The sequence below is a fragment of the Pithys albifrons genome, chromosome 10 (assembly GCF_047495875.1).
Source record: "Pithys albifrons albifrons isolate INPA30051 chromosome 10, PitAlb_v1, whole genome shotgun sequence".
In the NCBI taxonomy this organism is placed as follows: Eukaryota; Metazoa; Chordata; class Aves; order Passeriformes; family Thamnophilidae; genus Pithys; species Pithys albifrons.
In genome coordinates, this window is record NC_092467.1 from 27,824,693 (window position 1) to 27,850,506 (window position 25,814).

The 25,814-nt window shown below is 46.3% G+C and overlaps 2 protein-coding genes across 2 annotated transcripts in view; one reads left to right on the plus strand and one right to left on the minus strand.

Annotated features, from left to right (window-relative positions):
* The window catches only part of ZFYVE9 (zinc finger FYVE-type containing 9), a 57,127-nt gene extending 49,491 nt beyond the window's left edge, over positions 1-7,636 (plus strand). Inside the window, exons 15-19 of the mRNA XM_071565659.1 lie at positions 1,049-1,129; positions 2,383-2,545; positions 3,323-3,428; positions 4,340-4,516; positions 5,232-7,636. Coding sequence (XP_071421760.1) covers positions 1,049-1,129; positions 2,383-2,545; positions 3,323-3,428; positions 4,340-4,516; positions 5,232-5,393 — 689 coding nt within the window. The 3' untranslated portion in view covers positions 5,394-7,636. The remainder of the gene's footprint in view (positions 1-1,048; positions 1,130-2,382; positions 2,546-3,322; positions 3,429-4,339; positions 4,517-5,231) is intronic.
* CC2D1B (coiled-coil and C2 domain containing 1B) overlaps positions 7,576-25,814 on the minus strand; it is a 28,927-nt gene continuing 10,688 nt past the window's right edge. Inside the window, exons 8-25 of the mRNA XM_071565660.1 lie at positions 25,613-25,731; positions 25,399-25,474; positions 24,044-24,154; positions 23,600-23,730; positions 23,261-23,333; positions 21,117-21,226; positions 20,182-20,359; positions 17,862-18,034; positions 17,632-17,757; positions 17,068-17,126; positions 16,707-16,823; positions 16,149-16,222; positions 15,447-15,505; positions 13,953-14,004; positions 12,588-12,687; positions 9,874-9,964; positions 9,435-9,565; positions 7,576-8,667 (exon numbers count right to left, since the gene is read on the minus strand). Coding sequence (XP_071421761.1) covers positions 9,446-9,565; positions 9,874-9,964; positions 12,588-12,687; positions 13,953-14,004; positions 15,447-15,505; positions 16,149-16,222; positions 16,707-16,823; positions 17,068-17,126; positions 17,632-17,757; positions 17,862-18,034; positions 20,182-20,359; positions 21,117-21,226; positions 23,261-23,333; positions 23,600-23,730; positions 24,044-24,154; positions 25,399-25,474; positions 25,613-25,731 — 1,769 coding nt within the window. The 3' untranslated portion in view covers positions 7,576-8,667; positions 9,435-9,445. The remainder of the gene's footprint in view (positions 8,668-9,434; positions 9,566-9,873; positions 9,965-12,587; positions 12,688-13,952; positions 14,005-15,446; positions 15,506-16,148; positions 16,223-16,706; positions 16,824-17,067; positions 17,127-17,631; positions 17,758-17,861; positions 18,035-20,181; positions 20,360-21,116; positions 21,227-23,260; positions 23,334-23,599; positions 23,731-24,043; positions 24,155-25,398; positions 25,475-25,612; positions 25,732-25,814) is intronic.

Consider the following 25,814-nt stretch of genomic DNA (forward strand, 5'->3'; position numbering starts at 1 on the left):
AAGCAAACAGCAAATAAAGCACAGAGTAGTTGCTCCCTTGTCCCTGTGGCACAGAACAGCTCAGGACTTGCAGTGCCACAGAGTTCACAGTTCACCTTAGGCAACAGCTGTCCATTAGTAATGAGTTGGCTTTGGCATTACTGGAGGTGCAGGTGAGGCTGTGGTTGCCTGTGCTTGACCTACAGTATGTGAAAGGAAGATCAGATTTAGTGTGAGAGAAAGGCAAATAGGAATAACCAGCAACAGCAGCCTTTTAATAATGCAGCTTCAGGAAACTTCTCATGTTCACCTTAATTAGACCATCTAATTTCCAGGCTATATTTTTGTTACAGTAAGCTGAAAGGCTGCAGCAGCAGCGTGCTTAGAATTTAAATGTGGGTTTGGGGAGCATTTCTGGCAAAGAAATTTATACAGTCTCTAAATGAGAACAAGACAGGCTGACTTTGGTGTTTTGCAAGTATCTCCAGTCATTCCAGTGAGTATACTGGCATGGGATGTCACTCAGGACTGGTGGTCTTGTCTGACTTCAGTTAACTTCACATATGGGACAAGAAGAGCGATTTCCAGCAGGAATTTCATGATGCTTAGTAGTCATTGAATCACTGAAGATAATTTTACTTTTAAGTCCAGTGGATTTGAGCTGTGACCTTGCCAGTGGGGTTGGTGTTACAGTGCAGTCCATGAACAGCTCACTCACAATCTTTGCCAGCTCTGTGGGAGCAATTAGAAGTTAATTGTGTACTTGGTTACCCAAAATTAATAATTCTGGTACTTAGAGATGTGTGGGCAGGGAGAGGGAGACTGATGAGATATGAGCATTCATGAAGCTTGACAAAAACTATTGTCCAGGTCAGAAACTAACTGGGTAATTTGCCTTTGCATATCCAAGCCTATGATGTGCAATGCAGTCACCATAATTCCAAGCAGCATTTGTCCTGATTTAGGCTAATCACCCCCCTGGCTGACAGCTGTGATACCTGATTCCTGTGTTAGGCATTGCTTTGACAAAAGCCTCACTAAACCTCTCCTGTTGTTGTTGTTGTTGCAGTGACTGGTGCCAGCTTCTTTGTGTTCAGTGGAGCTTTAAAATCCTCCTCAGGCTACCTTGCCAAATCCAGTATAGTGGAAGGTAAGAACTGAACTGCTTGCTTAAAGCACACTGCCTTCCTCTTAGCACTGCTCCTCTGCCTTGGGCCTTGGACTCATCCTGCTGCTTCAGCCTGATCCTGCTTTTTAGCCAAAACCACCCTGTTTCCTCTAATGAGGAGGAACTTGTGCAGGTGCTGTGAAACAGGGTCACAAGAAAACGAGGGTAAGATATGAGATACCTGGCTTGGGAACTTCTGATTGGTTTACTGGTTTGGGTTGAATGAGGAAATTGTGAGCCTAATATGGAATGTGTAACCCACTAACCAGAAGAGGAACCCTGGTAAGCTTCCTCTGCTGCCCAACAGCCCTGCAGTGTGCAGGTGATGAATGTGCATTGTTTATGTGCTTGTGTGTGGGCAGATGAGAACACGACAAGTTGAGATTGTTGTGCTGGTACCTCTGATGTGGTTTGTTGTCATATCACAGGAACAGCTGCCGATGGCACATGCTGGGCTGGGAGCTGTTAGTGCCTGTTGGCTGTGCAGTCACCTCCCTGCAGCTGTTGGTGCAGACAGGAGCGTGTGAGGTGGGAGGTGCAGTCAGTTGCTCCTCACACTGTGCCTGCTGGAGCACCGGGAGCTGTGAGGGTACAGCGTGGCCGGGGGTCCCCAGGGCTGGCCCAGTCCCCTGCCAGGCTGTGTGTGCAGGTCCTGTGCCTGAACTGGGGGTTTGCTGTGAGACAGAGGCACAGGTGCCTTCAGTCTGTACATGGGGGAAATGCTCCACTCCTGTCATTTCTGCCCTAATTTACACCGGGGGCACAGGTGAGTGGTGAACACGGCTGTGCTGGATTAATGGTTGGACTCGATGATCTTAGAGGTCTTTTTCCACCTCAGTAATTCTGTGAATACAAATTCTGTATCTTTTGCCACTGACTTCTCAATTATTGTCCCTGCTGGAATGCTGCTTCCAGTGCCACCGGAGGAGAGGCACATGAGGTTACTGAGGGTGGCCTAGAGCAGGGGCCAGTTTGGAATAACTCATGTGGCCTTCTCTGGCTGAGTTCCGTAGCTGCCTCTCCCTGCCTGGTGCTTCCTCAGTCAGCACGCAGCAGTGCTGCCTTCTGGTAAGATGGGAGTTCAGAAACAGTCCTACATTGATAGCATTGCTGCCCATGCTGCTTAAACATTAAACCCTTGTGTTGCCAACAGAGGAAGGATGTTTATTTTTTTTCTATATAGGCTCTGTTTGGTGTGGCTTGTCTTGGCTTATGAGGATTTCTTGGTTCCCCAGATGGAGTGATGGTCCAGATAACTGCTGAGAACATGGACTCTTTGAGGCAGGCCTTGAGAGAGATGAAAGACTTCACCATCACCTGTGGCAAAGTAGATGCTGAAGACCCTCAGGAACACGTTCATATTCAGTGGGTAGAAGATGACAAAAACTTCAGTAAGGGGTAAGTAGAGGAGCAGTCACTTGACATGGGTGACTGATTCTGTTAAAAATTTTAATTGATCTTATCAGTCTTCAGATCAATAGGAATTAAAAGTCTCTGCCTCTATTTTGAGTGATAAGATGCAATTAATTGTCATGAAAATGGAATTGAGATACCAGAGCTTTGGGGCATCAATTTAGAAAATTGGCAATGCTATGGATTTTTTGCCATTGCCAGTATCCAGTTATTGGAAACCACTAATCTGTGTCCAGCACTCAGTGCTGAACCCTGCACACTGTGGTCACTTTGCTCTCGTGGTGCTTAGTTTGCATTAAGTAGAGCTGGAAATAAAATTGCTGAACATCAACAGTATCTTTGGACACTTTAGTTAAGCCAAAAGAAAGGTGGATTTGGCAGCTTCAGTATTTATGTCACTAAAGTGCTTGTTGGCATGGATTTGATATTTAAGGACTCAGCACCTAGAAAGGGTATTTCTTTAGTTTCAGGCTCTCCAGCTCAGTGTTGGGTTCTGTAACCAAATCCTGGGCTGTGCAAGTCGTGTTTCAGGTGTTGGCCTACAAGAGTTTACAGAGGAACCGGAATCCAGTTTGTAGGAAACCCCTCATTACTGTGGGTGCACCTCCCAGGCTCTCAGCTCTGCAGAGCAGCTTTGCTGGAAACGTGCAGGAAGGCCCTTCCTGCACCTGGTCTGTGCACGTGACTCCGGGCAGGGGCTGCCTGATGCCAAGGTAGTTGTTTGCTGCAGAGGGAACTGACCCTTCCGCCTCCCTTTGGCAGCGTTGTGAGCCCCATCGATGGCAAATCCATGGAATCCATAACCAGCGTGAAGATATTCCATGGCTCAGAGTACAAGGCCAACGGGAAGGTCATTCGGTGGACAGAGGTGAGTCTGTCATACTCCTTGCACAGGAGCCAACAAGAACTGGGGCTGCAGCCACAGCCTGTTCTGCCTCAAGCCTGCTCTCCTCCAGCCTGCTGTGCCTTCATCCTGCTCACCCAGCTCACGGTGGAAGCAGCAGATGCTTCAGAACAAGCCTGCAGTGCTCTCCTGCAGCGAGGGAAGCTGCAGCTGCAATCCTGCAGGACACAACATCCTGCCCCTGCTGCTGTCCCAGCCTGCACTGCACTGGCCACCTCTGCTCCCAGGGGTTGGAATAGGGGGGATCAGACCAGCACTTGCTGACTGTGTACACAAGGGAACAGTTCGAGTTAAAAGCTGCCTTTTCACACAGAGACAAATCTTAATATAAATTGTTTTTAAGAAATGTTATTTCGAGCCACTTTCTCTGAAACGGTTCATGTTAAAATGAAAGTGCTGTGCCATCAATCACTCAAAATGCTTGCACAGCTGATGGTATCTGTGACTCTGCCAGCACACAAATGCTGATGTCAGAGTATTTCTTCAAGTGTTTCACTCTGCAGCTTGCCACCTTTTTTTCCCAGGCCAAGTGGGCTCAACAAAGTTCAGTGACAACACTACCACAGCTCTTCAGGCTTCTACTAAAAATCTAACTTTTCTGAAATAGCATCTGATTAAAAGCAGTTTTTTACTAAAAGTTCATGCAATACATAGTGAAGCTTTTGACCAGATCTGAGAGGTTTCAGAGGAAGTACTATTTAAATATTCTGAAATTTTTTATTTGTTCCCCCTAAGGTGGCTTGTGTTCAGGGGCTTTTGCTGGTCTTCCCTGAACAGCTCTTCTGTAGGTCTTCATTTGTAAAAGTTTAAATAACATTTCAGTAACCCCAGTTTTCTAGAAGAACCAAGTGTTATGTCTTAATTCTTCCCTTCAGGTGTTTTTTCTGGAAAATGATGAGCAACACAATGGTCTGAGTGACCCAGCTGATCACAGCAGACTGACTGAAAACGTGGCCAAGGCTTTCTGTCTGGCTCTGTGTCCTCACCTGAAACTGCTGAAAGAAGATGGAATGACTAAGCTAGGTCTGCGTGTCACTCTGGACTCGGACCAAGTAAGTTCTGGAATAGTTCTGGTTTTACTGGGGGGCTGTTCCCTTGTTCATTCCCAAAAGGGAATACAACACTTTAACCTGACTGTTGAAGTACCGTACCAGATGCTAATCACGTGGTGTTTGGTGTTTTGGGACATCTGTTGGAGCAGGAAAGCCAATGCCCAGCCTGAATTAACACAGGCTTTGCCCCCATATGGCACGAGCAGCACCTGCTCTGTGCTCTGAGAAGGCTCTGCAGTGGCCTTTTCACCAGACAGGAGTGTATTAAACTCTCTGTGAGCACAAACCATTGCTCACAAGTTGGCTGCTCCTAAAAATCCCACACTGCATTTGAGGCCATTGAGGAACACTTGGAAGGTCCCCTCAAGGGTTCCACAGCCAGAGCTGCGAGGAGAGCCCTGGAATGCTGGGCTGGGCTTAGTGTCACCCAGCTCCTAAATCCTGCACAGCCTGATCTGGTAATGCTGGGTGTGCAGGCCCTGCTGCTCCAAGGAGCTGCTTTGGCAAAGCAGTAGGAAAAAGAGGGTCCTTTTGCCCAAGCAGCCGCTGGGAACAGAGAGAAGTGTAAAAACAAGTGGAAAAGCTGCTTTAGTGCCTGTGATGTCCAGTTCAAGCACCACCTTCCATGGGCAGAGGCCACAGCTGCTCCTCCCTCCCTGCCCATTGACTCACAGCCTGTTCTCCACAAAACCCACTCTTGCTTTGTATTTTTTAGGTTGGTTACCAAGCTGGGAGCAATGGACAGCCACTGCCCTCTCAATACATGAATGACCTGGACAGTGCCTTAGTGCCAGTAATTCATGGAGGGGCCTGTCAGTTGAGTGAGGGGCCAGTCATAATGGAGCTCATCTTTTATATTCTGGAAAACATCTCATAAGAGGACTTCATTTTCTGTTCAGACCTGTTCCAGCAGCAGTTGTATCTGAATCATTTGCACTTTAAAACTGGAAAATTAAGCTTTTGTTAACACTATTGGGGAAGGGGGGGAGGGGGAGGGACAGTTGTTCCATAATTCTAAATCTTCTATGCATTGTCAACAACCAGAGGATCAGGGCAGCTTCTATACTACAACATGGCTATGCTATCCTTGCAGCTAATCCACTTCTGTTACTGTTTAGAAAAATGCTCATGTTTAAAGACTTACAGTCCTGTACTCTCGATGCTCAAAAGGGTGCAAAGATCACTGGGGCATAAATAAAAAGTGAAACTCCAACCTTGTACTGTTTGTAGATGGCCATGTGAGAACCAACAGTCCAGCCCTCCATTCTGACCTCATCACAACGGCCTTGCGTGTGCTGTAGACATTGAACAGTAACGTTTACATTATTTTAACCAAATTATTGGTTGAAATACATTTGGAGAAGCCCTTGAGAGCTATGGAAAGGTTCCCCAGCCACAACTCCATCTGTCTGTGTCCAGAGGAGCAGGAAGGCAGGCATCTCTCCCCAGGTTCCATGACCTGCAGTTGTGTGTGTGGAGTAGGCTGGGTTACTTTGTTCCTCTAGTTACCATACAAGTCCATCACCTTGGCAGGTTTCTGTATTCTCCTAGAACAACTCTGCTCTTCTGTACTTTACCAATCTGTATGAAGCAGAGGAAACATCAGCCCTAAAGTGCAGTTATATCTCGTTCCTCTCCCCAAGTAGGTCCTGCTTTCTGACGCCAAGCCCCACCTGGGGCAGCTGTGTCCCCTCCCTGCTGTTCCAGTAGTGTGACGCCTTGTCCTGCATCCCAGCTCACACCTCATCCTGCAGCCCCTGTCACAGCTTACCTGTGCAACAGTGTAGAGTGGCTGTTCCTGCATGTTCTGCTGAAAAAGGCTTTGTGGGCAGCTCTGAACACCTGCACTCGGCCCAGTGCTCTTGGGCTTTGGGAAGGAAAGCAGCTGCTGATGTCTGCCAGGGCAGTAAGGAGCTGGAATGGAGCATCAGCCAGAGCAAATGTGGTTCCATGTTCTTACTGTCTCCATGGAAAGCTGCTAACCAGTGGGAAGAGCTGTAAGCAGAAGGGGTTTGGTTTGTTCAGCCATAGTCACATAAAGCAGCTCTTTTGAGTCCCTCCCAGGAAGAGGGGTGAAGGTTTCTCCTCCTGTCTGCAGAGATAATTAATTTGGGAAGAGAGGTGCTAATTTAGGGTGAACATTTACGGTATGTCAGACATTGCCTGGTCCCTACTCGCCGTCCCTTCAGGATTGTGCTGTAACACCAGTGTCCTTTCCCAGGGAAAGGGGAGTGCAAGGCCACTGGGAGGCTGAGGCTCTGCTTTTTAAAGGAATAACCCAGTGGCTGGGCAAGAAAAGGGAACTGCATATAATGATGCATTTCATGGAAAGGCAGCCAGTGCCTGCACACAGTGCATTTGGGAATAAATGGCTACTTTTTAAAAAAACAAAGTCTGACAAATCCAGTGTTCCAAATTAGAGCTGGCACCACCCAGCCCTTGGTGAAGGCAGGCCAGGGAACTGGGCCCAATTCCACAAACAGAAGCTGGCCAGCAAGAGGTAGCACACTCCCACATTGGAAAGGATGCTCCATCCCAGGGAAGTCTTACCTCTGGCCTTCGGGAGAAGGTGGCTTAATGCAGCTAATTGCTGGTTCCTGCTGGCCAAAGCCTAAGCTGTGGCCCCCCATGGCTCCTGCCGAGGTGTCTGTGCAGCCCCCTGGGCTGAGGGCACATGGGTGTGCACCCTGGGACACGGCACTGCTCGGAGCAGGCACCATCCAGCCCCTGGAAGAGCATTCCATAAACTCAGTGATGATCTTCCTCCTCCAGCCTGCACTGCAGCTTTGCCACAGCAGCGGCTTCCCAGTCACTTGAGTTGCATTGTTATGCTTAATAATGCAGTAAAAGAGGTGAAAATGTTTATCTTCTCTTCCTTTGCCCCAGAAGTCTTTTAGGTTTGGATTATGTTTGTGCAAAACACTATCAACTGGTGACTGACATGTTTGCTTCAACCATAGCCTTTGAAATGACCTTAATTACCATGTTGTTAAGAAATGAGTACTTGTTTAGAAAAAAATTGTACTTTTAAAATTCAGTTAGTTAACACTGCAAAAAACTGCATATTATATTTTTATTTTCAACATGTAGTTTTGTATATTAAATTTATTGAAATTAAAAACTAAACACTGTATTGTCTTCATCTGCTCAGGGAGGCAGAGGCAGCGCTGCCTGGCCTGTCTGGACCTCTGTCCCGCCTCCCCAACCCTCTGGGCAAGAGTACTCAGCTCCCTGGCACAGGCACATCCCACCCTGGGAGATCCCTGGTTTCTGTTCACTCACAGAGATTTAAAAACACAAACAGATTTAGTACCACTTGTCGTGTGCTGCTGATCAAAAGCTCTCCTGAAAATAAGTCATGATCCAGTTTTCTACATGACAAAGAGTGACTATTTTTCCCATCACCTGGAAGAATTGTAAAAGCCTATTCCTGTAAAAATACAAGGAACATTTGGGAAGCAGCAGAATCTAGTGTACCTTTTTTTTCTTCTTTTTTAAATTAAACCCCCAACAAACTAAAGGATGAAGGCACAGTACCCTTCTGTGCTGAACAAGCAGTGCAGCAAGCATAGCAGAACAAAATGTGGGTCTGTAAACACCTGCTGCCAAGGAGCCCCATGTGCCAAGGGCGTGCCCAGAGGAGGGACTCACACCCCCAGGTCACTGCCTGAGAGCTTTCCTCTGTCCCAGGAAACAAAAAAGGAGCCCACAGCCCAAAGAGGCCTGGAGAGAACAGAAGAAGCAGTAGCAGACTGTTCACTGAACCATGCCAGCTGCTCACACACTTGGGAAGGGGAATTCTGGTGAAGGCCTTACCTGTGACTTGACCAAAAACCTCTTGCACTGCCTCAGGGAATTCTGAAGGGGCTGAACCTCTCCCTGCACTCTGCATAGTAAATGTAACATTCGTCCTGGTGCTACATGAGTAGTCCCATGTTAAGGCAACTCTGTCTATTTTGTGTAGACTGGTCCCAACCCTGCAGCAGCACATTCCCAGAGCCTCCCGTTTGCCTCAAGGTATTAATAAGCACTGTGGCTGTTACCAAAATAGACATTAGGTTCAGTAGTGCATTCTTGAACATCTTTGGTGCTTGCAGCTAGCAGCATCTTCCACGTTCCTGCAGCCCACGGCTTCCGACATTCCAGTGGATCTGGGGGAAGGACCACACAAAACCCATCAGAAGGAGCTGCTGCAGTACAGAACAGATGGTCACAGCCCAAGGTGACATTCCATGTAAAATGCTGACATGAAGGTTCTAGATGGTCAACTAGAAAAATCAATGGAGCAAAATGATTAAGCTCCAGTGCTGGAAAGTGCTTTGGCACAAGTCCAGGTTGTTACTTCAGGTAACAGGTCCCTCAGCTGCCTGAGCTCACAGGACCTTCCTGACCCCTCTCCACTAAAACAGTCCCTTTGGTGCCCAAACTCACACTCCTGCACTGAAAGGAGACCTCCCAACATGTACAGTCTGACAGCATTTGGAAGCAATGCTGTGGCTAACAGCTGATGTCACCCTGGAGCTGATGGATATTCACTGAACTGCCACTTATAAACACAAAACAAAATAATGTGCTAAGGAAGACGGAGCACAGAGGCCTCAGGAGATCAAGCAAAGGAAGATGGATCACTCATCAATCTCATTTTCTAAATATTATTCCAAGTAAAGGTGACACCAGAAGCTGTCCCTGTATTTCAAGTGAAATAACATCTCTGAGATACAAACTAATCACAGATTCTGTAACCTCATTTTATGAAATTATGTCACCTCCCCCCCCCCAAATGTAGAGAGGAAGGTATTGCAGGCAGAGCTGAGTAATAAGGTCAATGGCAACAGGAGACATTATACTCAAGCAGAGTTCACCTGAAGCCCAGCCCAGCCCAGCCCAGCCCAGCCCACATTCACAGCAGCGTTTGTACCTCAGGCAGAACTAATGCTCCAGGACCAGCCAGTTTTCTGTAACTGTTTGAAGATCTTGACCACTGAGGGGCTCCCTGAGTCTCACTTTCACCTCCAGTTTCCCTCCAGTGGGCTTCCTGCCATCAAAAATCTGGGAGAGCCACAAACAGAGGAGCAGTTAGTGCACATGTGAATTACAGTGTCAGACTGCAGAGCCTCAGGCAACACTGACTGTCTGCCCAGCACCCGGAGGTGACAGAGCTCACCTGCAGGTGAGTGCAGCGCTGGGAGGTGTCACAGCTGCAGATTGTAACTCAGCAGAGAGGTCCCCCCACATCCCAGAACAGGTACCAAACACAGCTGATACAAAACTGCCCACTGCACACACACAGTGATCCAAAGACTCATTTCCCCTTTGTGTTAAAATGTTAAGTAGAACACACCTCACTGAAAACATACCTCGATGATCTCTCTAACTTCACATTCTGATTCCAGCTTTTCCAGTTTCAAGTGTGCTGTCCCCACCTGCTTGTCACTCCTGAAAAAGGACCTGTGCCAAAGAAACCTTCCTTAAGTGAGCTCAAGAGACAGCAATCCCAGAGCTCATCACCGCTTGCTCCATGCCCACATCCAGGAGAGCTGGGCAGGACATGCCACACACCACGTGAGGGGCAAGAGGCAAACCCTTAACACACCAAGTACAAGGCACAAGAGAAGAGAGTACTCATTTGTTACTCTGAAACCAGGTTAAAGATGAGGAGAGCAGTGAAATACAACGACTAACCCAGCACGTGGAGTGGCAGCAGCCTCTGCCCCTGCACAGGGAGCCAGAGAGGAGGAGCCCAGCAGCCAGGACAGGGCTGTTCATGGCACTGGCTGAAGCACTTCCCAAGGAAGCTGCATCTCTCAGCAAACAAACATTTCACAGGCACTTGCTGCTTTTGGCAAACCACTTCTAGGAAAGCCTCATGAATCACTCTGTTTCATCTTGGTAAATCAAAACAACTTCTGCAAGTAGGAACATTTCTGCTATTGTTTTGATTCACCTTCATACTGGTAGTTTTAGTTAAAAACTATCATTTTAGAATCTCAGTCTGCTGAGGTTAAACACAGAAGCATTTTTATCCTGCAAGGAAAACAATCAGCTTCTCCCTGCTACAGTCTCTTCTATTTAACAGTTTAATCAGCAATCAATCAATCTTTCCCTGAGCAGAGACAGGTACAACCCTAATCCAGAGAAACTCCTCCCAAAGGCAACAGCTCAGACTACAGAGCTCAGCTCAGAGCACAGGATTTCTTTACCTACACACAGCATTGCCCTGATTCAGCCTCCAAAAGGTCTGATAAACCATCAAACTGTATAACTGGCCATGCCTGCTGTGCTTTAGGCAGAAAATCTGCCAAGAATCCAGAAGGTTCCCTTTCCTGTTACTCATTTAGGCAGAAAACAAGCAAACCAATCAACGAATAACCCCCCCCCCAACCCCAAAACATCCACCCCTCTTCCTATTATCATTAAGAGATGTTGGGATATTTTCAAGCAAGACTTGACATACAAAAATGGAGACTCCAGACATTGTTACATGGAGCCTCGTGGTCACATCACTGGTGGCAGCAGAGGTTGAGACTCTCCATGGATGAGGCTACAGCTGACTCACAAAATCATTTAGAGCAGTTCAGACTTTATGAGCTCATGTGCTAAATCAACACTTCCTTTACTTCACAAGCACCTTCAAGTAAGGAATTACATAATTGTACTGTAGTGTGTGGGGCACTTTGCTCAAAACTTAAGGAATCAGCAATTCCTGCTGATTTTTTTTAAAGGATTTTTTCTCTTTATGATTCAAGAAACAATAAAGACTGGTTCATCCCTGATCAGTTCCAGGGGCTTTAAAGTGGAGGATGAGAACTTGCTCCAGGCTATGGCTTCAGAAACAGCTCTAGGGAAATCTTCTTTTATCTTCTGAAGTTTTTAGGAGAGGCTCAAGGAGAGACTTCTCCTTTGGAAAAATACATTGCTGGGTTTTTACTTGAAAGTGTTGTTAAACTGAAGTTTAATATATATGACCTGCTCACTGAGCAAAAATAATTCTTGGGAGATGGTCAAAGAGCTATCAGAGACCCCCAGAGCTCCAACAGCTACAGAAGCAGTTTTGGAAGTACTCCTCATTTGTAGTCTTAGAGAAAGGCAGGGAGCAGAAAGTCCTTAGAACAGAGCCTGGATCACATCATCCCCTCCTTTCTCCTGAGGAGATAACTGAGGAAAGGTAATTAAAAAAACATTTTACACAAATGTAAACACTTCACAGCTCTGTGCAAAAGAGATCCTTAACACAGAGCAGTCAGGACTGACGGGAAAGAAGAGCAAGAAAATCAGCTTGTGCTTCAACAGAGTTGCAAAGGGATGGTCTGGAGTAAAACAGTGGGACTTCAGCTGACAAATAAAAGCATCTACAGCTTCAAAACCATCTTGGAGAACCTAGAGATCATTTCTGCATGGCCCAGAAACAGAGGACAGCACAAAGAGCCACTGAGACAAACCCAGGTTATCTTGTCCCAGCCCAGTCATGGGCCACAACCAGCTCAGGGATTGGGGAGTAGCTCAGGTATGAGCCTGCACAAAGGATGATTTCCCTGAGCTATCAATTGTTAACATCCATCCTGCTCCCTGAGCTGAGGGCAGTCTGTCTCTCTCCAGCCAGTCTAACAGCTTGGTAACATGGCAAGATCCAATGAATGGATGTACAAACCCAGAACTCTGGTTCTGCCATCACCTGGCACCTGCTCACGGCTGGTCAGGTTTTGCTGCACTTGCATTTCAGAGTTCTGCAGTTACCCACAGGATATTTACACTTTCAGGTCCTGATCTCTACAACCAAACTGGGTAAGAATCATCACACTGAAGTAAATCATTGCCTTCTCCATCTCATCAATTCCTCTTAACACACCAATCCCAACTGATCTGTCAGTTATGACTCAGCTCCCCTGAACCTGTGCCTTTGTTTCACCCCATGGGAAGCTGCAGAAATCAGGCACAGTTTGAAGTTCTCAGACATGAGAACCAACCAGCTCTTCACTGCCAGCTTGAAGACTGTGCTTCACCAATTTCAGCTCCAACACTCCTTCCAGCTGTTCCTGGAGTGCAGGGAGGGGGAAGCAAACCATGGACTTACCCTTTATGGAACACTTCGAATTTAATCCCTTTGGAGCGAATGGCTCTCCGGAAGCCGCGGTGATTGCGGTTGATGTTCAGCTTGAACAGCTGGTTGTACTCTGCAGGAAAGGGAGAGGGAAGCAAGCTGGGAATGTGCAGTGCTCTGTCACCCCTCAGACTCCTGTCTCAGTTTGGCCCATCTGTGGGAGACACTTCACACCCAGAGGGACTCCCCTCCGGAGGCTCTTCCAGCCATTGCCCAGGTGTGTCCCTGTGCCACAGCTCACCTGGCACCACACCCTACAGCCAGTTACTGCAGAGCCACAGCTGATGTCTGTCAGCAAAAACAGAGTGTCTGTGGCTAAGAAAAAAGGGACAGAATAATAAGGAAATAGACTAGAAGGGCTGGAATGACTGGGAAGGGGTGTTTGGATAATGTAATTAATCCTGTTTCAGCACCAGATGCATTAATGAGTGTGGCAAGAACTGTGCCACAGGATACCTTTTGATCAGAAAGGTTCACAAGATTGAACTACTGCTCCAAGATTTATCTGCTCTGCTCCCCAGGAACAACCCTCTGTGCCTGCCAGCCTGGGAACCTCAAACACTGCAGGGCAAAGTGTGCTCCTGAAGAGCTCTCAGAGCTTCAGCACCTCTAATCTGAACAGAACATACATGCAAACTCAAAGGATATATATCTATGTATGTATCCCTCTTGAGATAAAATCATAACTAGTCATCTGGATACTGAATTCACAGTTGCTTTGGTACCTCACTGCAAGAATTGGAGAAAAACAATATAGCAATAAACCCAACTGCAGAGTGCAATATGATGAATTCTAAAATGCAGGATGACTCTAACACCTGCACTCCATGGCTAGGCCAGAGGGGGATTTGTCAAAAGGTGCAAAGGAAGTACTTTTGTTGGTTTAAGACATCCTGTCTTAAAAAAGAAATCATCTCCTTCTGTAATGATGCTTTGACAGGTTTGGGAACATCAACTGCTCAGCCAAAATCAGGACAGAACTGGCAACCTCATGGGACACCAAATCTGACTGAAGAACACCTGATCCATGGAGATATTAAAATTAATCATTAAACTTCTTTAATAAAGAAAATTTATTTATCTGGCCCATCTGCCAGCAGGGTTGACAGCAAAGGCTGGAGCATGACTGGTAACTCCATGATTTCACTAACCCATGACACAGTAACCACCACCAATGCTGGGATGAGAGTGAGGAAACTGCCAGTGCAGGGCGACTTCACCCCACAAACCCTTCCAGAAGAAAGAAGAACAAAGGTGGTGGGAAGCCCTCGGCCCTGTACTCTCCAGAGATCCTTGATAGGCAATGATTCTCCCACTGTTCCAAGAAAAAGTACTCACCTGGAGAATTGTTATTATTAATTACAGGTGTTTTACTCTTCTGAGGTTGTTCCTATTAAAAAAGAGACACACATTAAGTAAATCCATCAGATGTTGTTCCAAAATACAGAATAGTGACCATTTTTATTGCCAGCTCTACTTCATGCCTATACAAGAAATGTGAGGTTTTAGGGGGTTATCTGAATGATAAGAAGAGTCATGGTACATTCAAGACTAAAAGTCTTGGGTGTCATTGTGGTAACAAGTGTACCACTAGATAAAGAATAAGCCAAAACATTAAATACAAGAGCCCCAGATAAGCTGAACAGTCCCAGTCCATCCAGTGCAGTGTGGCTGTGACACTCTGTGACAAACTGCAGGTTCCACGACACTGTAACTCTGTCCCTATTGCATTAGCTGGAATAGTGAGCTGCACAAGGAATTCAGCACAAATCATTCAGGGAATTGCCCTACTATTATTTTGCCTGACAATCAATCTGCCACCAAAATGAATTAACTTTTAACCTAAAGCAGAGCACAAACTCAATCTCTGGGGAATGAGCAAGGACAATGTGACCCAATTATTGCAGCTGCTTTGCAAAACTGAGTTCAGCTACGAAGGAGAAAGGTGCTGTGTTTGGCTCTTGGCTAAGCAGGAGAGATCTGGCTTTTCTTTAAACAAAGGAAAAATATTAAAAGCAACTGTGCTGGTTCCTACTTATTTCACAGAAGATTATTCACACAGACCAATTCTGTTTCCAGCCACCCTAATGGGGTGACTCCTTCATTAAGGCTTCGTGTAACTCAAGCTGAAACACAAACCTGGTCTGACAATCATGGATTTCCCAAAGATAATTGAATTTATTTTAGTGGAACTACTGCAAAATTTATTAGGAGGTAAAAATCTTGGCTCTGCACTCTCCCAGAGCTAAGCATTAGTCCTGTAAGAGCAAGGTTTGGTTTTGCACTACACAGCAAAGCCCCAGCTTGTACTGGCAGCAGGATCAGTCAGCCCCTCCTCAGGCACCCTCCCAGCTCTAAGGGTTGAGTATTTTTCAGAGCAGAGCCTGCTTTCAAAGGTGAAAGGAAGACACGGGGGAATCCCAAGGAAAGCAGTGATATTTATGTGTATCCTATTTCTTCTATACATGCACATCCACAAAAGCATTAATTAGTAAGGCCAATACACTTGTATGGCCCAAGTCCTTCCTCCAGATACTCACACACAGGTTTGCTAATTAAATACCCAGGAGCCACATGCTTTTATCTGATGACAAAAACTCTTTCAATCCTTTTCTGTAATTATAGAGATGTCCCAAAGCAATGCCTTTAGAAGGGGCTCAGGCACATCACACCTAAGGTGGCCCCACTGCCCTACAGCATCATCTGCAGCAACAGATCAGCAGTTCTGTTTCTCAGAAAAATCAGTCTGTTTTAAAGGTAATTCCAGGCAGGATGCCTAGAAGTGTCTTCCCTTTCCTGGGGTGGGGAGCAGAGGAGGCAGGACACACTCACCGCACTCGGGTACTGAAATTCAAACTTCACAAAGGCATCCAGATCTCTGGGAGACACACCTGGAGGAGACAAAGCCAACCCAAACAGCCAATACAGGGACTGTCATGGCATGTGGAATGCTGAGCAGGATCTCAAGAACACAACTCATTTCCACCAGGACTCACGACCTGTCTCTTGGTAACTGAAAAACACACCCATCAACCCCAACCCCACAGAGGTGGCACCCAAAGCTGAACACCTGCTTTGCTTTATGCTGCTGCTGGTCCTGAGACAGTCTAGCACAGAGGGTTTCCCAGCTCCCAGGAACAAGGGACTAAAGGCAGTACCACTGACAGGATCCTGTCTATTGAATGGTCAGTACACACCAAGGTGGTGCAAGCTTAAGGTAGGCACTCAGAACGAAATGGAAGATGAATGGGAAACAAACTATGACCCAGTTATGAGTGAAGCCAGCACAGTTTGAAGTTCTTCCCTCTCTCCAGATGGAACCCACACTCTCTTCATTCATCTGTCTGCTTTTTAAAATACTGTTTAAAGGTCTCTGGGGGGCCTTGAGCCCAAAACCTGGTTATTTTCTTTTGGTAAGTGCTGGCTACAAAGGTCTTGACTCCTGAAGTGCCTTCAGAATAGAGAAATCTCATTCCCCACCACTTTCCTCACCTCCTCAGAGGAAAAAGCCCCCATGCCCTTTGGAGTACACACCTGGAGGAGCTGGTAGGTTTATTCCCCTGACAATAAGAAGGTGCATTTCTGTGCTGTTGAGCTCAGAAAATATCCTGTGGAAAAAAAATAAAGACAAAAAAGCATATTCATCCCAGTGGTGATCCCACCACCACCTGATCCACTGCCAGACCAGGGTGACACAGGTACCTGGCAAATCTTTTTCAACAGTGCATCCCTACAGAGATCTTAAAGTACAACAGGGCAAGGAAAGAGCACAGAGCTGAAGGCATGTCTGAGGCATGCCAGCAACAAGGATGAAAGGCAACAGGACTGAGGGAGAAATACAGAGGAAGGAGGAGGGGCTGAAATAACAGAATGTAAGAGATGAGGCTGGAGGTGTTTTGGAAACAAAAGAACCCACAAGAGAAGTTAGAGAACAACTTCTTTGTATTTAAGTTGTTCAGTATCCTTTCAGGAATGCTGAGCCTAACTCTGAGTGCCACCCAAGTTTGCTGAAGCCCACAATTCCCTAAACAAGGGGCAAAGACCAGAAAAGTCATTCCAGTCTGCCTGAGAAATCCTTTTGGTTTTCCACACCTTATCATTTTAAAGGTTCTTTCCTCAAAGTGATGGCTTGGAGGATCCATTCCCTGTGCTCGTGCAAGCTGTAGAATCTCCATATCCTTTTTACAGCCTTGTGCCAGTTTCTCAAACCTACGGAAAGGGGGAAAAACCCAATAAAAAAGCTACACACACACTGGGCCACTGAACAGCGTCCTGCCACAGAGTAACCCAGGACCAGAGCTCTGAGAGCAACCTGGAGGTGCAGGAGTCACTGTTACTGACCCTTTCCCACAAGGAGGGGCTCTCCAACCCAACCCCACCCCAGCATCCTCTGGGGGTCAGGCCAGCCTGGGATGGCACAGTGGGGTGACTAAAAGGAGGCTCTGGGGCTTACCGAGTTGTTTCTGCCACGTTTCCCAGGTGCATGAACTGCCTGGAGTACTGCAAACACCTCTGAGAACACAAACACAGACAAACACTGAGGCACTCAGTGACCCTCACACAGACCCATGACTGGCAGGAAGGTTTGAAGTTGATGACAATCTCATTTATGAAAAGCCAAGGGTTTTCCGAAGTCACTCAACAATACCCACCATCCTCTCCTTCAAGCCCAAAGCTAAGCACAGCATTTCTTTAACCTCTTCTCCCTATTACTTTTTAATCACTTGATTTGTAGGCATGAGGTTCACCCAAGGCCTAATCATCCAAAAAACTATTTTCAAACTTGAGTGCTCATATTTAATAGTGATCATTTGATAGTCCCAAGGCTTCAGGCACACCCTCTGCCTTCAAATAATAGAGAATCCAAGGCTGAAAATTCTTTCTAGGACACACAAAATCAAAAGTATTTTCAAAGAAAAACAAAAGAACCCACAGATGGGATTATAATATTAATAAAGCCCAGAGAAACGTACAAAAGAAACCCCACAACACTTCTAAAAAAAGATAAAATGGTCACCTCATGTTGGTCCTTCAGCAATTTTACAAGCTGTGCATATACTTCATCTGCTTTCTGGGACAGCCTGACATCTTCATGGTGCACAAAGATAAAATCTCCCTCATCATCTGTAGGGGGTGATGGGAGCTGCAACACAAGAACACCACGTTCCAGAGCCCTTACAGGGAAAAGTGAGCACTTAGGACTTCCAGGAATGTGACACGAAGTGGAATATCACCAGTGCTACTGACCTTGGAAATGTCAACGGGTTTGCCACCTTTGGCCTGCTCAATCTTTAGGTCAAGGCCCTTTGCTGTTCTGAGATATGTCTTTGCCTGTTCCAGGTTGTTTTCCTTCTTTGCTTTGATGGCTGCCTTCAGGTACTGCTTCTTCCTGTTCTCCAGAAATTCCAGCTGTTCCCTCACTGAAAAACAGTTGTACAGGAACGCTCACTCATCTGGCACTGCCAATGCCTCTGACACAGATTTCTCTCATGCTCAGTTTGTAGCCAGGAAAAGGGCAGTAGAAGGGCAGGTATCAAGTAAGGACATTTCGTTACTGCATTTAATTGTTTCTTGGACACCGTCAATTTCAAGCATTAGCAAAAGAAACAACCTTCCTGCTATCACAGCATCCTTCACCAACACTCTGTCTTCCAAGTGCCACAGGAGTAATTACAGCCCCTCATTTGCAGGCAGGAGACAGACTCCAGCACAGCTTGGCTGGTCCAAAACAGAAGCTGAATTCAAACCCTCAGCTTGCCATGCTAACTTCTAAAAATAGCAAATATTATGGGTATCTTCTGGACTCATTTCTTCCCTGTCAGAAAAAATCCAGATGAACTAATGTGCAGGCGCACTCAGATATAACACCTCTGCTTGTTTGTAATTCCTTGCTCTCTTAGTTCCTTAGTAATTCCTGAGGCTCCTGTTTCCTTCCCAAAACATTGAGGACACTCACACAAGTGAGGCTGCTTTACACAGCACCAGGTCAGTGCATCCTGCCTCTCCTTTCCTCAGGGAAGGTGCAGCATGAGCTGATTACAGCTGTTCCCAGAGGCACTCTGGTGTTCTCCCCACTGTGCTCTGCTCCTGAGCACAAAACAAGCTGCACAACCTTGCAGGAGGTGCCTGTCTCAGCAAATAAACACCCCCTGGCCACTGCTGGCAGGTGATGACCAACCCATCCCCATCCTTGCAGAAGGGCCAGGAGCTGTCCTGCTGCTGGGAGCAGTTTGCCCAATCAGCCAGAACCAAATTAATTACAAAAGGGAACTTTTCCCAGTTCTCCTGATACAAACCGCCCAGTGTGTTCTGGGAGGCTGAGACACAGCACAGATATTTTCAAAGAAAATCTGTGGGCAATGGACTGAGCAAAGCCATTAATCCAACCAATCTCAGCACCCAGACTTTCCTGGCATAGGCCTTCGGTGCCACTGCTCCACTGCCCTCCACACCTGCCCACACTCTGCGCTCTCCAGTGAGAAGAAGACAGGACTTTTACAGTGGATTTAACAGCTGTAAGCTGCACTTTGTAATATTGAGGGGACATAGATAACATCAATGCACTTTGAAATACAGCTTTTCAAGAGCAAAGCACTGACATTTTGTTGGGAAAGTCATGTTGGGATGACTCTGTCCAGGATCTCATTGCACATACCAGTCTTATTTTAGAATACTTGAAACACCCAGGATGGATTACTGTAACACCAGAGACCAGGTATTACCAATTCCTTCACTGCATGAGCCTGGGGCAATGCACTCAGGAGATTAGTATGTCAGCTAAAATTGTACAAGCCAGAAAACTCCTGAGGATTCATAGATTTTTGAAGCCAAAATGGACAACTACTATGTTTTAGTGGTCTTTATAAAACAAGTAATGGAGTTTTCTAGGGAGAAGATTTATGAGGTAATCACAGTGGCACTGTAAAAAGCCCTTGCACTCTGCAAAAGAACCTGCATCAGCCAACTGGGCAGTTCTGCTTCATCCTGAGGGAACCAGCCAGGGCAGAACAGGCACATGGCATTACACTCAGGCATCAGCAAGAGCCTGGGCAGTGCCTGTGTGTGTCCAGATCCCACTGGGAGGGGGTGGCTGTCCCCCACTGTCTGTACAATCTTGTACAGGAAACTGCTCAGAGACCTCATCAACAGACAGATTGGTGAAGCACTGCCAGTCTGAGATCCCTGGATGGAGCACCAGGCAGAAGCACTGTCTGATGTGGGGAGCTCCACTGGATCAATGAATAATTCACACTGGCAGCCTGTCCCCTGTAATGAGAATGTGTGTAGAGTTCAACTGTGAGCAGAGTTAAACATTATGAATCGATACACTTGTTACATCAAAATTAATTAAAAACCCAATCACCCTTATAATTACACATGCTGTCTCTGTGAAATAAAGCTGCATGGCTGGTCTGGTCTGCCCTGCAGCAGACACACACGGTGAGGCTCCTGTCAGAGGAAATCTATGCTACACACAGGCTGCATCTAAACTATACTGAGAAAGTTTTTACCAGGGTATGGAAATAAACCAGAGCAAACCCCGGGCATGGTGATCCCTTCACCTTACCAGCTGGAGGGAGGTGATCCACGGGCTCTGTCCTGTGCAGGGGGGAGGGTGATGCAGGTTTCAGGTGCTCTGGGGGGCTCTCCTGAGCTGCAGCAGGGAGGGGCTTCACCACCTGGGTAGGCTTCCCGGGCAGCTGGGCAGGCTTCTTGGCCACTGGGGCCTGGGGCAGGGCTTCACTCTGGCACAAGAAGAAGGGGTTTATATTAAACACAAAAAATCTCCCCCAGAGCCAATGACAGCACCTCAGACATCAACAGCCGTGGTTACCACTGTATCAGCCTTCTGGTTTCCCTGTGAGGAGAATGTAACATTCCAGACAGCAAATTGTAACTTGTGCAGGTAGCTGACCTAAGCAAGCATCACAGCTCCACTACAGACAGAACAAAAGGGATGTTCAACAAGGCAGTGATTTTGCAAAAAGCAGATGCATGCAGAAAAAAATCATCCAGGAATTCTCTCCATTAAAAGCTACTCCAAGGGAAAGGACAATCACCAACCAAATCCAGAGAGAGAAAGAAATCAAACCAAAGTCTAAAGGCTGGTGCAGCCCAACAAAAAGCAGTAAGTGTTGAACATCCTGGGGAAGAACAAACATAGAAGCTACTGGGATGCAGGATAAAAGTACAGACTTAAGTACTTTACAACAATAGAAAGGGGTGGTGGGGATCTGAAGGGTCTGCTTGGATTTCCAAACCCACACACAAGCCAGACCTTGGACTCAGCCTCTGTAGGTACTGACTGTGGTAACATCTCATCTCTCTGTGTCCCCTACAATACAATGCAAACTGCAATTACCCCTGAGATCCTGCACTCTCCAGACTTCTGGGCAACGTATTTCATCTCAGTGGCCTTCCCAGGAAATCCAACAGCCTCACGGGTGCACACCACAAGGGACAGCATTTAAACTTCCACACCTCCTACTAGCAAATACTGACCTCCTCCTCTTCATCCTCCTCCTCCATGTTTGCCAGTTTGCTGGCACTTTCCAGAACAGCAGCTATTGTGCTGCCACCATCCTGTGCAACACCAGGGAGAGGGGGGAATCCTGTGAAGGAAGACAGAAGCAGAGAGTTGCATAAGACCTGAGTTATGTCTTCCATATTTCTTGTTTGCTGTAAAACTATTTCTATCCAAATACCTGTTAGCTAATGTATCTTGGAATTCAGTGTCACCAGACTCAGGTCAAGGCCACAAAGCCTTGCCAGATAAAATCTAGTGGTGGACTTAAGGTCAGATCTTTCACAGATACCCAGGCTTAAATGGATGAGAGTAAAATGATGCAATAACAGAGCACTTTTCCAAGTTTAGCAACTGGCAGCCAGCCAAGGAACCTCACATCCTCAAGACCTCAGCATTAAAGATGTCCCCAGAACCAGCAAAGAACTTAGTCTCATTTTCCCCCTCTCACTGCTGCCTCACCTTAGCAGGTAGAGAGCCCAGCAGAACACCATCCCTACCCCAGAGCAATGAACAATCCAGTGCTGGCAGCTGGGGAACACACTCAGCCTCTGCTGAAAAGCTACTGCAATGCAGAGCTTGCAAAGCAAGGCAGAATCACAACAGTCAAATGCAAAGTGTATGAAGAATCATTCTTTTCATTGTTTTATTATGCTTTTAGGGATGGGAGGAAGCCTTGATGATGGAAGGTAACTCTCACTTCCACATTACCAGGTTAGTCAGCTTCAAACAGCAGAGACACAGAGTCCCTACTAAAAAATGTCTCTTAAGATTCCTCTCATTTAATCTGTAGCAAGTATTCTTGTTGCCAGTCTCATAAGAAATGTTAAGAAATAATGAGTAAACTGCTTCTAAACCTGGAGATGGCAGCTCCAGGGACAGCACAAGTCTGTGCTGCTGCCCCCTGTGCATTCAATCCATTACTCAGCAGCATTTCTGTCCCCACGGAGGCCAAGGCTGGTGCCTGTCACCACCCAGATGCAATGAAAGGCACTGCCAGCCCATGGTAATTCACTGCTGTTTCAGTGGCTGCCTGAGAGTTGCCTTCAATATAAACCATACAGCCCTTACATGATGGCTGAAAAACATGTAAGGAAATGGAGGAGTTCCCCAGATTTCCAGAGGTGGAAACAAAGAGTTCCTCACTCCTCCAGAAACTGGTCTTTAGCAAGAAAGAGATCACAGTCCAGAACAAGAGATGCTAAACTGCCTTTCAGGGACAGTTCTCACGTAGGGAACCTGCAAAGCAGCCCATGGCCTGACAGAGCTGGCAGTGCCCACCTTCCCACCTCAGCAGTGCTGCCACTGCAGCGTCTGACAGCGACAGGAACACCACAAGGTCTGTGTCTGCTCTAACTTAAAGAATTCAGGCACGGCTTTGCAGGGCTAAGCATATCTTGTAGAAGAACACAACAGGCACAAGATAAAGGGAAAGACACTTCCTAGGGGAGAAATGGTGTCATGCACATCAGGGGCAGAGCATTCACAGCTGACCTTGCCCAAAGTTTTACAGACACAGCACTCTGTGTTCTGAAAAAGATAAACAAGACTGTCTCAAGGAGCAGGCTCAGTTCCTGCCTCTGCCCCAGTGTGGGCATCATTTCTCTGTAGACCACTTCTACTGCTGCAATACTGATCTGATTTGTCAGGTGTTGCAAGGAGATAATAATTAGATACAGAATTCTGAGGCTCCTGATAGCAATCAACAGAACTGGGGACATCAGGCAATTTTTTCACTTCCCAAAATCTCCTTCCAGTAAAATTAAGATGACAATATAACCAGGATTAATCTTTCCTCTGGAGGGCTGGAACAGAGGGTAGACAAATAACATTTTTCTGCACCAGCTCATGTTTAAGCTGTTTAACTTTTCAAATAGTGCCAGTTTTAAGTTCCCATGCTATCAAACAGGCAGCCAATAGGCAGGAACATTCAGCAGTGTCAGTGTCTGGGAGCACGTTAAAAAGCAGTTTCACAATACCATCAAATAGGAAGACCAGCTTACTCACTGAGAAAAAGCAGGAGCTGTCTCACAGGATGAGGAGGTAATATCTGCAAACACCTTCTGAGCCCAGTAGGGATACAAAAGTTTAAATTATTAGGACATTTTATGGTCACACTTACCAGGAGGAACAGGTAGCTCCGAAAAATTCACTTTTCTCCCTGCCTTATGGGCTCTTATGGCATCCTGGTATTGCTGCAATCAGTAAGACAAAGTGGAGTGGACTATAAATTAGCAATCATTTGTATTTAAGCAGCACAAACACTGCAGAAAACTCAGCATTTTGCTACAATATCTGCATTGTCTCTTCCTCCCTCCAAACACTTCCCAGCTTCCCTACTGCACCTCTTTTCACACACAGCAGGACAATGCACAGATTATTTCAGCCCTGAAGAAGCCTTCAGCAAGAGCAGCAGTGGAAATGGCTGTGCTGGACACCAGCAGTGCCCCTCTGGCTGTACCTTGGCAATCCTGTCGTGCATCCTGCCCTTGCGCTCGTCGCCGCCCGCCCTGGCCTGCGCTGCCGCCGCCCGGTACTTGTCCAGCCGCTGCTGCAGCGCCTCCAGCACCGTCCTGGGCTGCTGCAGGGAACCTGGGAACACACACAGTGAAAGGACAGATCATCAAGACTTCAGAACACACAAGCTGCCTTTTCTCCTCCCCTTCTCCCCTTCTGCAGGGACAAAAACATCACTGGAAAGTTTCACTATGAACATCAAGGAAGTTTATTAACTTCCATTACTGATCCAGAACAAAAGTTCAGATTGGATCAGCAGCAAACAACACTAAAAACATCATCCAGGTTTACTCAGTCCTGCTGCAGTTCACTGGGACAGGGCAAACCTTCAAGTGCCCTTCCAGATGTACTATTTTCATAACTTGCAAGAGATATCCAAAAGTCCTACCTGAAGTTTCCTGGGTCTGAGGTTCAGCTGTTGCAAGATCCTGGGAACTTCCCACTCGAGGTGGTACCTTTTGCTTGGAAGCATCTTGTAGATTCCCTAAGCTCTCCAGGTCTGCAAAGCAAGGAAAGCAGGAATTTCACAGTGTGCTCCAACAGCAGCGAGTCAACACATGGTACTCAGAAAACCTTCAATTTCCTCACATCATCTTCCTGAAAGCTTTTAGGCTTCCAAACAATATCTCCATGGCTAGTTAGGTCTAAGGTTCCCACTTTTCAGAGAAAATGCTTTAATAGAAAACCCCAAATGCTGATTTAATTTAGCTTAGGGCTGTTTGAAAGTAAAAAAAAAAGGAAAACCAGTTCAAGTATTCTAAGAATCCTCTCCTCAAAATAAAACTTGGTATCTTGGCAGAACAAGGCTGCTAATTGACTAAAATATCCTAGTAACAAAAGATGTGCTGAAAAAGGGAAGAAACTACTAATACCACCTATTCAGAAACTCCAGTTTCTGGCATTGTGTAACAGTGGGTATTACAGAAAACTACAGTATTATTCGCTGTGAAAATCTTGCACTTTTTAAGGCAAATTATGTCCTGGGTGATGTTTCTCTGTAATGCCATTTCATAGAATCACAGGATCGATTGAGATCATCAAGTCCAACCCTTGGTCCAACTCCAGACCCTTTACCAGATCATGGCACTCAGTGCCACGGCCAATCTCACTTTAAAAATCAGTTAATGATCAGTTCATAAGCTGTGTCATGAATTTTGTGATTTACTGAAATAATTTGTCATTTAGTATCTTAGAATAAAACAATCTACTAAAGTAAGTTGTTTAAAACTCTGGGCTGCACAGACCAAGTATTAATTGTTGGGGGTACAGTATCTATTTAAAACCACCCAAACCCACTCTTACCAGGAGTGAGCTATTTTTAGTGTTGGTAACTTGCTTTAAAAATTAGACTTTACTGCACTGCAATCTCATCCTTAATCCCTTAATCTGGATGTTACAAACTTCAGTTGAAACACATAACACCATCAATATTACAGTAAATTTAAGAATGTGCCATTATCCTTCTTTCTTTTCCACTTCAAATAGTGGCTACTCTTTATCTAAAGTTACAAAACCAGGAATATTAGCCATCAATACTTATCTGAACTAGTAATTCAGACAGTAACTTCAGTGTAAGTAATGATACTCATTTTTCTTCACTGGTCTTGATTAGAATGTGAATATGCAGAAAGCCTCAGACCCCAATCATCTTCAGTTCTTTTTATAGTTTTGCAATCAAATGCAGAATCATTCCATTACAGCACAGAGAGACTTCTGAAAAGCTATCCTTAAGACAAGCCTTACCCTGAGGAGATGGAGGCATATTCTCGAGGTCTATTGGCTGTCCACTGTCCAAAGCTTCCAAGACCACATTAAATTTCTAATGCAGAAAAAACCCAAAACAAGATTTATTCAGGTATGCCCAAGACTGGCCAGCTGCCCCAGTAAGTACCTGACACTCAGGGCCTGGGGGTACAGCAGAGGGTACATTCAGCACTCAGGATTTCCCTGTGCATACCTTGCCTGTCCTCATGTACTCCTTTGCTTTCTCCAGGTCCCCTTGCTGCTTGGCTTTCAGAGCTGCCAACTTGTACTCCTTCTGCCTCATGAGCAGCACTGCCCGTGTGTGCTGGAGATCTGTGAGGAGGGAACAGTGCTGAGGCACACAGTGCACCCGGGGTGTGCCCCCTTGCTGTGCCCCCTGTGCCAACCCACATCTG